General features: G+C 64.7%; 1 protein-coding gene across 1 annotated transcript; it reads right to left on the reverse strand.

The window, feature by feature from the left end:
• Positions 1-1839: 1839 nt before the first annotated feature.
• LDBPK_161410 (hypothetical protein, conserved) lies at positions 1840-13134 on the reverse strand (the record flags this gene model as incomplete). The annotated part of the gene is made up of 1 exon (XM_003859778.1): positions 1840-13134. One exon carries the CDS (start codon positions 13132-13134, stop codon positions 1840-1842), a length of 11295 nt encoding a protein of 3764 aa, XP_003859826.1.
• Positions 13135-13147: the final 13 nt, after the last annotated feature.

Consider the following 13147-nt stretch of genomic DNA (forward strand, 5'->3'; position numbering starts at 1 on the left):
CACGGATGGAGAAGGGAGGGAGGGAGGGAAGAGCGACAGAAAGGAAGAGAGAATGTCAGTAGGCGAGCTCCGCACCTATTCCGTCGACACGGCCAGCACCGACTCGCCGCAACCGTCGTAGCAGCAGCAGCGAGATGTGCAGGCACGCTTGGAGGAAGGGAGGGAGGAGAGAGACAGAGAAAAGGAAGGGAAGAAGAGAGGAGGGGGAGGGGGTGGCACGTCCGAGCGTGAAACGAGCGAAACAACAACGGAGAGCTCAAGCAGAGCAAAGAAATAGAGAGGGAAGGACAGAGACTGAGAGTGGATGTGGACGTGGATGTGGGACGTGGATGTGCCGAGGAAACAAAGAATCAGAGGTTACAGCGAGATGCTGCCGTTGCCACGCACATCTCTCGTCCTGCACGACGCACGTCCAGCGCGAAACACACGAGCGAAGAAAGGAAACACGAGGGGGGAGGGAGGGAGGGAGGAAGAAGACGAACAAAGAACGCACTGCCCCCTTCCCTCCAAAACAACAACGACACGAAGGGTGATGATGGTGATGGTGGAGGAGAGGGGAGAGCCCAAGCGACAGAAGTAATGGGAAAATGAGATTGATAGCAAGTCACCACGACAACGACGGCATCCGCAGCCGCAGCACCAGCAGCAGCGAAAGCAAAACGCACACGCTGCCCCTCTTTCTCCTCGTCCTCTCCGCGCTACGCAACTGCGCGAAGAATGGTGTGGAGGGGGAAGAGAGAGAGAGAGTAGCGCACCCCCCTCCCCACCTCAGTCTGCGCGTGTGTGGGCAGGCGGGAGCAACGGTACCGCAGCACCACCGACCCCCTTCTTTTCGAGTCGTCGTTCTTGCTGTGCTGCCTCTTCAATCCGCGTGCGGGGGGAGGGGTGGGCGTGGGGCCTGCGATGCCTTCACTTCTCTGTATCGCTGTCGTGCTCCGTCCGCCGGTGTATGTGTGCGAGCGTACACCTAATGGGAGAGAAGAACGTATCGCGGTGATCTCGCACGCAACGTCGCCGCTGCTGCGAAGCTGTTACGGGCGCCGATGTGAGCAGCGGCGCCGACAGGAACACTGGAGAGAGAAAGGCAAAGCTGTGCGAGCGGAGAGAAGAGGAGAGGGCGTCGATCTGAGCTAGTTCGAAACCAGCTACAGATGGTCTTGCGTGAAGCCGGAAGCACTGGCGGTGACGTTTGTGCGGGCGAGAGGCATTGCATGGGTATGCGAGCGTGCGTGCATCACCCGGCATGAGGTTTCCGGGCGTGCAGGGGCAAAGGTGAGGCAGAACAAGGACAGCGAAGAGAGAAGCTGGGCGAAAGAGGAGAGGAGGGAGGGGAGGTGCAGCGACTCGTGTCGGGCCGCGCTGTCCGAGTGATAGCGCAAGGCGATATCAATAACTGTGTGCGTGTGGGAAGGGCGGCAGTAACCGTGCCCTTTCGCCGTGCGTGCAGACGTAGGGACGGGTGCAGACGCAAACAAGGTTGAGTGCGTCATTCGCTTTTCTGCGCCACCCACGTCCTTCATTCAATCGCTATGCATTTTTCCGGTTCATGCTTAGCGTGCGCCTCTCCCGGCTCAGCCCCTCGCTCACCACCTGCCCCCTCCTAGCGTCCACAGCGACAGGCACAGCGGCTGGAAAAGAAAGCGGAGGCTGTAAGTGAGGCGCCGCTTACCAAACACAGGCGCAGACCTTCCGCCTCGACTGCGTCTTGCCTGTGCCATCAAGATTTTACGTATGCCTCTCTTAGCGTGTTTAAAGCGGAAGCTCGGCAGCGTTGCCCCATGCGAAGGAGGGAACATAGGGGACACGCTAGCCAGCATGCAGCGGTGGTACGCTTCGCTGTCATCGACTGCCATGGGTTTCAGATACAGATGCGTAGCCGCTGGAGACGTGATGGGATGCGGTGCTGATGCTGAGGCGGGGCTTCTCTTGGCGCTTCTCCCGGCGCATGCGATACTCCTGTTGACGCTGCTTCATCTTCACGCGGTGGCGGGTGAGCCGCAGCGCTCGCGCAATGCGCCTCGCACTCTGCGGTGGCAGCTGGGCCGTAGTCAACCCCACCGTCGTCGCCGCGTCCCGCTCCAGCTCCACGCGCTGATGTACGGTGGCCTTCTCCTCCTTGCTAAGCAGGCCAATTTTTCCAGTACTGTGCCCTGCTTGCACGTGACGCCCTTTGCGGAGGTGTTGCGAAGCAGCGCTTGCCGTTGCTGAGATAGCGGCCTCCACCACAGAGGGCTGAAGTGCCGGGACTGGCAACTTGAGCACTGACTGCGCCTCCTGCGACTGCGATGAGCCGTTTCGCGGCGACATCTCCAGCGCCGCTCCGGTACTGTCGTAGCCGATCGCCTGCGCGCACAGCACCGCACGAGAAAGCAAGACCCGTGTCGTTCCAGCCAGCACGCCGTCAAATGGACGAGGTTGCTCTGCTGAGTGACCAGCACCATGCGCAGACACTCCGTGCACCGAAGATGACGACCACGTGCGCCGGTTCCTCGCACCACCGTCACGGTCCCCCGCGACGGAGGAGGACGCCTGAGCCATCGACGTCGCTTGCTGCAGGGCAGGGTCAACCATCTGTAGCATGGACGCCACGTCCGCCAGCATACGAGGCCCCTGCTGGTGTAGCAGCCGCCGCAACGAGGCGTGCACAATCTTGCGCAGTGCGTAGCGCAGGTGCAGCATCCCTACACCGAAGTCGAACGGGTCTTCCAGGCGAAGAGAAGCGTCTAGCTTTCCAGCCGCAGCAGCCGTGGAGTCGGCGATTTGCCCCTTCTTGCCCGCACTGCCTTCGCCTTCTTGTTCAGTGCCTGCGCGCCCTTGCTGCATGGCTGCCTGCGCTTGTGACCGGTGCACGGCGACCCGCTCACGCCGTGCTTCGTCAGCGGCCTTGAGCATCTGAATGGCACGCCGCCACTCAGACGAGTCCAGCGGTCGCATGCAGTTCATGTGCATGGCCACCTCCACCACGGTGGGGAGGGAGATGGTGAGCGCGGCCAGGGCCTTGCGGTGCGTCATGGCCGTCGCGTCACTCCACTTTTCGAGGCTGAAGGCGTTCATCACCGCGGCGGCGTCGCGCGGGCCGTCTGCATCGCTGCTGGCCCCTGGTGGGCTACCCGATGGAGTGGCGGCGCCGGTGCCGCTACCCCGCTTCGCCGCCGGTTGCACCGGTGTGTAGAGGGGGTTGGTGGTGTCGATGGCGGAGTCGACCGTCGTACCCACCTGCACCAGCGTCAACTTTCCCTGGCGGTTCTCTGTGGGCGGCTGCCCGAATACATCCGGCCGCATGCGCATGACCGAGTGCAGGAGGTGAGCAAGCGTCTTCTTGGTCACCAGCACGTCCTGCCGTGCAATCGCGGCAAGGAAGGATATGACAACCTCGTTAGAGATGGATCCGGCGGCACCTTGCTCAGCCGAGGCTATTGTCGGCGGCGCCAAGGCTTGGCGGAACTCCTTGCGCGACGTCAGCTCACTGGCGAGATGTTCACAGTACATGTGAACGGCGCTGTTACGGAGCGTGCAGGCCGTCAGCAGCTCCGTGGTCGCCTCCAGCAGCGGTGCCAGCGGGACGCCTTGACGAGAGAGGTAGAACTCAAGAGCGAAGGCTACAGGCAGGAGAGTGGAGGAGGTCACCTTGCTCTCCAGCGATCTGCAGATCGTGCTGCGCACAAACTGTGGGCTTAGGATGGCTAACATGGTTGGGCTGCCAACAAACAGCTCGGGTCGGGCAACGGGGTCGAATACACGTGACACGGCAAGCTCGGGTGTGGCCGACAGCGACGCCGCCGCCGATGCAGGGGTGGAGAGCAGCGCATCCTCAAGCACCATCGCCGAGGGCACAGAGGCGGTGGTGCTCAGGTGTGTCGCAATGACGTTGACCGCCGGAGCAAATAAGCCGTCGGTGGTGTGGGCGGTGCACGTGGAAGACTGGCTGCTGTGCATACTCGATGCCGCCGTGGTTTTTGCACTTCGCGTGCGGTGCGCCGGCAGCCGCAGGGTTAGCGGCTCACATGAGAAGCCGCTCGTGAGAAGCGATTTCACGGCATGCTGCGGCAGCATGGCTGGAGCTCGGCTCCCCAAACCTGTCACCATGTCCAGCGTGTCCTGCACAACCCCGACCACCATGATGCGCACATGGTCAGCGTAGGAGATGATGGCGGCTGCAGAAACCGCCGTCGGTGGCGTGGCCCGCAGTGCCGTCGCTGCCGCAGATCCCATCGAAGCAGCCGGGCCAGGGGCTTGAAGCCACGCCACGACCACGTCGGTAGCCGTGTGCGTCAGCGAGTCTGCGTGCCGCACAATGCACCATATCACATTCAGGAATTGGAGCACAGCGCCCTCAAAGAGGTTGCGATTCACAAAAAGCGGCTGCGTCTGACGCTCCAGTGCCATGAGTGTGAGCTCACGCGTCAAGGCCTCGTTCGAGACGAGGAAAGCGGAGGAGGTGGCGGCGGCGCTGCGGCTGCCTGGTGGGCGATGCTGCAACACCTGCGCCTGCACCCGCCGACGCACCACCTCGACGGAGGCTTTTGGCAGGTCACCGAATATGCCAAGACGTGAGAGGAGAAACAACGTCATCGCCAGCAGATGAAGGTAGAGGGCTGCTGCCTGCAAGTAACGGAGCACCGCCACCTCCTCCGCGCCCTCGACCGTCTTTGCGCTCACCGACGCCGATGCACTTTCACCAGAGGCGGCCGTGTGCAGCGCCGTTGTCCACGCGCTGATGCGGCGCCGCTGCTCCTCGGTGAAAAAGTGTCCTGCCACGGCATGGGCGCGGTCGAGGCTCACTGGCAACCGCCACTGGCGACACACCCGGTCCCATTCGCGCTGCCGCACGCCGTTGTCGGTCGGGTACACAGCCATGCTCTTCTCCATGATGGCCCACACAACCCACGCATTGTCGTCCAGCCGCGGTCGCAGCAGCCAGTATGCACGCGCCGTGTACGTCAGAAACACCTCAGCAAACGCCGCAAAGCAGTCCCGCTCCACCTCGGCGCCCCGAACCCTCGCGCTGTCCAGGCTGCTACCGTCGTTACCGCCCTTGGCTAGCCACGAGGTTGCCGCTGCAATTTGGCGGGACGTCATGCCGCCACCGTGCACGTCAAAGGTCTGCGACAGCCCTTCCACAGAGCCAGATGCGGCGTGCTCGACGGGGCGTCGACTCAGCACCTTGAAGATAGTGAGCACCACCGGAATCGGGATCGGGTCTGGCATGGCTGCGAGTGCCGCCAAGCCAGTTGCGTGCGGGTCAAACTCCAAGGTACTCGCACGGTCGCTATTCCGCTCTTGAGTGCGGCGATCCTTGCCTGCGTTCCGCGGTCCCTTCCGGACCCCGCCAGCGTTGGAAAACAGTCGCGACACATCGTCGTGGCGAGGAAGGTCAAACTCCTCAGCGCACCAGTGGTGCCGCATACTGCGCTCTGCTGCTGCCAAGACACTCAACTCGGCATTCGGCTGCGCAGGTCTCCTCGTCGGCGCGCGGCCAGCGGCAGCGAACAGGTCGACCACGGCGGCGCTAAACGGTAACGAGCCGTACGCACTGCTGCTGCTGCGACTGCCGTGACCTGCCCCATCAACTCCGCCATGAGAGTGCGTGTCCGCCATCAAGTGCAAGTCCCGCGACGTTACGGCACGCAGCTCACGCACCTTCGCCAGCTCCAACTCTTGCAGCTGCAGAAAAGTCGACTCACTTGGGGCGAGCAGCTCAGCTGTCCACTTGGAGGTCATCAGCGCCCACACCTTGCCCTCCGCGGCGGCGGAGACAGTGCCGTGCAGCAGACTCATACAGGCAAAGAGCACTTCGGCCTGAGGCCGTGCGACGATGTCGCGCAGGGGCACGAGCGAGAGCAGCTCCGTCACGTGACGCTGAAACTCTCGCACGAGACGCAGGAAACCAACGGCCGTCGCAGGATCGTCGTCGACGGCGTCTACTGCGCCAGTCGCACCTGGCGCTGTGCGTGCCACACCAGGAATGGAGTTAACGTCCAGCGACGAGCGCCCACCGGCGGCGCGGACTGTGGCGGCGGCGTGCGCGATGACGGCGTCAACGATAGCCGTCGTCGGCATTGAGCCGCTCTCCATCACTTCGGCAACGCTGAACGCGGGGTGCCCCGACGCCACATCTTGGCCCGGGTGCAGCAGCAGTGACGATGTGAGACCGTGACCCGCGGCAGGAGAGGCGGCCTCGTCCGAGTTGGCGACGCCGGCGTAGTGCCACTCCTCTTGGCTGGCGCTCTGGCTCAGGCACCGTCTTCGCTCTGCCTCAAAACCGGCGGCGTCCTCGACGACGTGTCGCACGGCAGCGTCCACGTCGCACACGACCGGCCCCGCCCCCGCCACGCCGCTCCCGCCGGCGGCCGGCAGCTCCAACGCCGACTCGGTGGCAGGGTCGCCCGTCTCGCCCCTTCTTAGTTTTCCGACTCGGCCAGAGCTTGGCGGCAGCGCTGCGCATAGGGATGCAAGCCCGCGCAGCACGGCATTGTACTCGCTCCGCGAGATGACCGTCGCCGCAACGTTCAGCTCAGTTGGTGCTGCATGGATCGCCGCTGCCGCAGCGGAGAGCGCTGCTTTCGTCGACTTCGCGGATCGAACGGGCGGCGGCGCAGCGGTGGTCGCGGCAGGGCCAAGCAGCGGCTGACTGAGCTCCGCGGCGAGTCGTGTCCAGACGTAGTGCAGGAGACTGCGGCCGGGCTCATACGTGGCGGCAGACTTCACCAACACCTGCAGCGCCACCAGGACGGCCGACAGATCATCCCGCTCACGCTGGCGCACAGCCAACCGTATCGCCATCCGCTGGGAGCTGTGGGGGTCCCGCAGGAGCAGCTGCGCGCCGCGCACGAGCGCATTGGTGAGCGGGCGGTGCACGAGAGATGCACCCGCATCGCTTGCGGCGGTAGCAGTGCCCTCTCGTACCTTGTTAGAGTCGGCTTCGCCATTCGTGGTCGATGGGGTCGCCATGGTCGAGATTGCGTCGTCCACCAGCCAGCGCGTGAGCGCGAAGACACGCCCGATGGCGTCTGTGCAGCGCGACGTGAAGAAGCGCTCCTGCGGGTCGCGCGGCACCACAGCGCTGATCGTGGCAACGATACATAACGAGGTCCACAGCAGCTCTGCCTCCTCCCGCTGACAGCATGCGCGGCGCACCTCCGGAGAGAGGTTGAGAAGCGAGTGAATGATCGCTGACACGGTGCGGCACACCTCTGAGATGGCAGCCTCAACGAGAAGGCGGATGTCCTCCTCCCCGTCGCCCTGCAGGCGGCGGAGGTACAGCAGCGCAGACTCCATGCTGGCGTCGACGAGGCACACAAGGCAGCTCAGGAAGAAGCGATATTCGCGATTGAGGTCCGTGCGCAAGTACGGCACCAGCGTTGCTGTTGCGGCCTCTGCCTCTGCCGTCGCTGCTTCGCCCGCTGCAGCGCGGAGGCGCCGCTGGGCGGCGTACGCGGCCCACACTTTCATGTAGTAGATCCCCACGTCTTGCTGCCGCGGTGGGGCTGGTAGCTCGGGAGGGCCGGCAGCTAGCCAGGTGCGGTCAATCGTGCCATCGGCGTTCGTTCGGAAGTGCAACGCGCCGTCTGCGCTGCAAGCCTCCTCCACCTCCTCTGTCTTTGCCGCTGTCTCGAAGTCGGCTGCGGCGTCGCCGTCGGCCATCTCCGATGCGAGATCGTCACATGCGCCGCTTTCCCGCGTACCCAGCCCCTGGTACTGCCGTGCCTCCTCCTGCACGTATGCGGTGGCCTGCTTCAGCCCAAAGGTGACAACGCGGTACTGATCGCGCGTCGGGTTGCTTAGCAGGCCACGAATCACAGAGCGGCGATGGTACCCAAGGAGGGACTCCGTGGTGCCTGCTACCATGTCGGAGAGGCTAAGCAGCGCCCTTAGTATGTTCACTGGGGGCTTGCCGGCGCCGCGGATGGGCGGCGGAACGGCGCGCAGCTGCGTAAGAATCGCCGTGGTGGCCACCGCTTGCACGGCTTCAGGGATGTGACGGTGCCGCTTCAGCTCGATCTTCACGACTGTCTCCGCAATGTTGCACGCCCACGTCACCATCGCCCACACGCTCCTGCTGCTGAGGTAGCCAACGAAGTCGAGCAGCACCAGCGGCGCGGTCTCGCTGACGGTAGCCGCCGAAGCCGCCAAGCTAGACGAGGGGGACGGCGGCGACGGCCTCGGCACAGCCTGCACAGCGGACGGCACTGCCTCATCTTTTGCGGGCCAGGGCAGCACGAAGGACTCTAGCTCATCGTCGCTGAGGCGGGATAGGCGCTCCTGCACGCGCAGGTGCTGCTCCATAAACCGCACGAGAAAGCCCAGCTGGCGAATGTTGTTGGGCTTCGCCGCCATGAACGGCGCCACCTCAGCACTGGCTCGGAGGGCGGGGCTCGTTATCCTGCCAAACGCCTGCACACCCTCGTAGGAGACCTGCAGATGCGCCAGCAGCTCGCGCGTGTCTACTGTTGGGTCGTCGGCGATGCCTTCGTGGCTGACTGGCCGCGCGGCGTCCCAGTCGCACCGACCGAACCGCACTTGCTCGTCCCACGCTGCAATATACGCGGAAAGCGCACGTGTTGTCCCCTCGGCGACCTCGCCGGCGCTCGACCGCGTGCCGCGCGGCGCCCCCAGCAGAGCCTCGCCGCGGTCCAGCAGGGCGAGAAACAACGGCTCGCGGCCTCCGGTGAAGGCCTCCGCCCACTCCCTTGCCGCCGCCGCGGCGTCCGTTCCGTGCGACGGCCGCTGAAGCGCTGCGACGTCGTCTAGGCTCGGCAACACCGGCGGAGGCAGCCCGTAGTCAGGGGCCCGCTTCCTACCCCCCCTCCCTGCCGTCCGAATGCAGTAGAGGCTCACCTGCAGCAGTACCTGATTCCACTGCGTCCGCACAACTTCCACTACGGACATCTGCGGATTCGCGGCGTAGCGGGACAGCTGGGAGAGCAGTCCCAGAGTCGCCTCGCACATGTCGGCGTGTGTGGCAGCGTTGTGCGTGGACCGGGACCGGTGCAGGCCAGCCACCACCACAGGCAGAACAGAGGGCAGGAGGTACATATCGGCCCACTCCACCAGCGACGCGAGTTTCGCTTTCAGGCGCACATGAATCTCAAACAGCTCCGCCGCAAATGTGGCATAGCCGCAGAGCAGCCGTAGTGCGCCGTTGTCGCGCAGCAGGTCGAGTACACCCTGGTGCAGTTGCATGACCTCGTCGTGCTGCACCTCGGCCAGTTCCACAATCCGGTGCACGCGGAAGCCTCTCTGCGCTGCGTCCCTGCGTTGGCGCCACTGCCCCGCGAGAACCGAGAGACTGCGCAGCAGGGCTGCCGCGGTCACCTGCTTCGCAAAAAGTGGGAGCGCCGCGGAGGTGGATGGGGTCTGCAAGACACGCAGCATCTCCACCGCGTTGGCTAGCACCACATCAGCATGCTGCCGGCACAATACATGCAGCAGCGACAGATCCTTGACGATGGCCCGCGTCCACTGTACCGCGAAAGCGTCAATGGCGACCGAGACAAACCGCGGACGCGGCAGCTGCGGGACTGCGGCGCCTGACCGGAACTCGATCTGTGGGTAGCGGAGCTGCTGCTGCAGCTGCCATGCAACTTGCGCGCCTTCCCACGGTAGCGAGTTCCCGGCCAGCAGAATCGCGGTCCCGATAGTGAGGACGTGTATGAAGGCTTGGCGCTGGTGCACGTGGTCCAGAGGTGCTCGCTTTCCAGCCGTGAAATCCTGCGGCGTCCGACACGAGAGGAGCGCCCTGTCACTCACGCGCTCGATTCGCAGCAGCACCTGGGCAACGGAGACGAGCACGTGATGGAGGGACTCGAAGAGCGACAGCCCGAGCTGCTCTTGCGCGCTTTGAAGTGTGCACAGCACCCGCCGAAGCGTCTCCTCTCGTACCGGCACCCGCGCCGAGGACGAGGTTGCCGCCGCGCGGCGCTGGCTGGAGTTGCTGTTGATGCCAGATCCGGCCACGGAAGCAGTGCCGACGAGAGACGCCACGGCGACCGGAAGGACGTTGCGCAGAAACGTTGTGCGGTTGGCTTTCTCGTCACGGGCGGCTTCGCTCGCCGCCCCCGCCGCTGGAGGGAGGTCGTACAGGAGGCGCCACAGCTCACTCTGGGAATGCACGATGGCGGCCCAGGCCTCCTCCAGGCAGCTCTGACGCCGCACTGAATCAAGGCGGAAGAGTGTGCTAAGGACGACGGGCGTCTCACTCGACAGCACCAGCGTCTGGAAGATGGGACTCGTGAAGCGATCTGTCGCCGCCGCCGCCGCCGAGGCGACGCGGCCGTGACGGACGGGACACGCACCCGCTGCGTGACCGTCCGCACCGCCGCGGGTGCTGCCAAAAACGCCTGTCACGGAGGAGGCGTATCTCGCCGCGAGACCAGCGCTGGTGCGGCTGCGCGATTCAAAGCGCGACCGGGCCGGGCTGCCGACTCCGTTGGTGCTCCCCCTCGCCGATGTTCCCGGACTCTCTCGAACGAGGACGCCGCCGTCAGACTCGTGCGGAGACTTGTAGAAGAGGGAGCGCTTGCCACGCTGGCGACGCAGCGGCGGCGGGGCATCAGCAGCGAGTCCCTTGTCCTCCAGAGCGTAATGTGCTTCCATCGTCCCTGCAGCTCCTGCTATTGCCGTGCCAAACTCACCGGCTTCGCCGGTCTTTCCCGCTTCGTTACCGTTGCTTACGCCGTCCTCGTCGCCAAGGGGCGATGCGTCGCTTCTTGCGGATGCCGACCTCATGGTGAGCAGCCGTTGCGCTCCACGACTTCGCTCATACTCGCGCCGGTCGAAGCGCAGCGCGTCGCGCAGCACCGCCGCTGCGCGATCCAGCAACTCTTTCATGGGCTCCGCCGTGCGCACAGCATCTGCGCCACTACCGCAGCTGCTGACAAGTATCAGGCACAGCTGCAGGGAGTCCGTGGCGGTGCTGATCCACAGCGGTAGCATCCGCAGCCACCACACGACTGCTGCAGCACCCTCGTTCCGCACCTGCTCCTGCTGCCGCTCCCAATGCTGGACCAAAGCATCCCAGACTCGCAAAGGTGATGCTGCCGCGGCGCAACGATCTGCCAGCTCCCGCGCCGCGTCATTGCCACCGTCGTCGCCATCTTCCTCCTTCGCGCAGTCCACCGCTGCTGGTGCGATCACTTGATGCGCCTCTGCGTCCGCCTCGCCATCACCCAGCACCAGTTCGCGTGGTGTGGCCGAGTGCGTCTCCCCGACAGTGTAGCGCTGCTTGGATGGTGTGGGGTTCGGTGTCGCGGCGACTACGACGGCTCGATGATACGATGGAAACAGAAGCGCGTAGGTGGGTAGAAGGGCGTGGTACACCATGATGACGTCCAGGAGGGCCTCTTGCTGCGCTACAGCAGCGAGAGAAAACGCCGCTGTCCCGCGACTGTACAGCTGCGTAGCGAGCAGCAGGGGCACTTCGAGACGCTGCGCCATCGCAAAGTCGATGAGGGCGGCAAGGCCGCGAAGGTGGTGAGCCTCCACGACGATAGATGGCATCCTCGTTTTGCCACCGTGAGCGGCGGCCGCAGCGTCGGTGATGTGATCGGCCGCGGCGGTCTTTGCATGGTGGAAGCAGTACGTCTGTGTGTGCAGGTGCTCCAGCAGGGCCACGGCAAACAACCACCTGACATCATCCAGCGTAACGGTCGAGGTCGCCGCGACCCCGCGGAGAGCGTCCCAGCGGAGCGCGCGCCGCGCCACGCAAACGGCAGCCGCTGCAGCAGCCGCACCTGCACCGTCGTCGCCTGCGTCGCAGCACAAGTGAATGATCCACGCGTGGACCAGGTGCAGCTCTTGCCCTACGCGCTCAAGGGTGTTCTGCAAGGTGTCCTCAACGTTCGTGTCTTTCGGCGCCCGAGATAGCTTGCGCTTGCGAGAGGACCCGCCTGTGGTTCTGCTTCCCTTGGCGGCGGCGGCGGCGGCGGCGGCGTCTCTACGGCACTGCCGTTGCATGGCGTGGAGAACATGGCTGTTGACGGCCCGACACTCTTTATCGACTGCGCGCAGCAAGACAGCAGCCTGACTTTGCACTTTGCCGAGCAGATCGTGCCGCTGCGTCGCGGTCGCGTGCTCATCATAGAGCTTTCGCAAGAGGCGCTCGCACAGATCGAGAAAGGAGGTCTCCAGCCAGCGTAGCGGTGCCGTCTCCTCGACGGCAATGGTCCGCTGTGCCACCGCGCTCACGGCTACGGGTGCGGCGACGATCGCCAATGGTGAGCAGAGAAAGGACGAGGACAGCGGTGCCCCCGCGATGGGAATCGCGGACGAGCCGGAAAACACAGGCAGAGCCGGTGCAGTGGCGGCGCTGACGCGCGTGCGCCACTTCTGCGGTGTTGAGTGCAGCGTCAAGGCAAACGTATTGGCGAATACGCGAAGCGCCTCGGCCACCGACAGCTGCTCCGTCGCCGATGGGGCGGATGCGGCGCCGCAGTGAGCACGCTGGGCAGATGATGGTAGCTTGACACACAGTTTAGATGGTGCGACGGCAGGACTGCTTTCAGCGTCGCTGCTGCCTGAAACAGGCGTTGCATTCTTGCTGGCGATGCTAACCGTTTCCAAAGCGAGACGCGGCGCGTGGGCGCGGCAGTCTTCCCCAGCGGGGCTCTGCAGAGCACTGTGAGCGCCCACAAGAAGACAGTAACGCAGCTTCGCAAGGCGCAGACGCTCCTGCTTCTGTGCTGCGTCGCGGCCAGTGCCTAGCATCGTGTGTGCAAGCAAGGTGCCGCCGCCACCGCTGCCACTGGCGGCCGCCTCAGTGACAGCCTCTTCCTCTGCCACCTTGAGTGGTGAAGCATCCTCTAGGTGCTGCTGCTGAGCGTTTTCGGTCGCGGAACTTCGCGGCTCTGGATCTTTCAAGGGGGCTCGTGCAGCGCCCCAGCTTGAAGCCACTGCCTGGTCTGGCACTGACGCGCCCGGCACGCCCGCCGTAGCGGAGCTCTTCCGTGCGGAGGAGCGACGCCGTTGCGCTACAAAGGCGGGCCTGCTCTGCTCCATCACAGACCGGCGTTGTTGACGCAGCGCCGCAGCCGCTAGCACCGCGGGGCTGGTGGTGACGGTGCCGATAGCCGGCGCCCTCACAGCCGCAATCGCCGAATCTGCAAGGGCGCAGACGAGAGCACGGCGAGGCCGCATGACTGCAGAACTA

The sequence above is a fragment of the Leishmania donovani genome, chromosome 16, assembly GCF_000227135.1.
Source record: "Leishmania donovani BPK282A1 complete genome, chromosome 16".
Taxonomy (NCBI): Eukaryota; Euglenozoa; class Kinetoplastea; order Trypanosomatida; family Trypanosomatidae; genus Leishmania; species Leishmania donovani.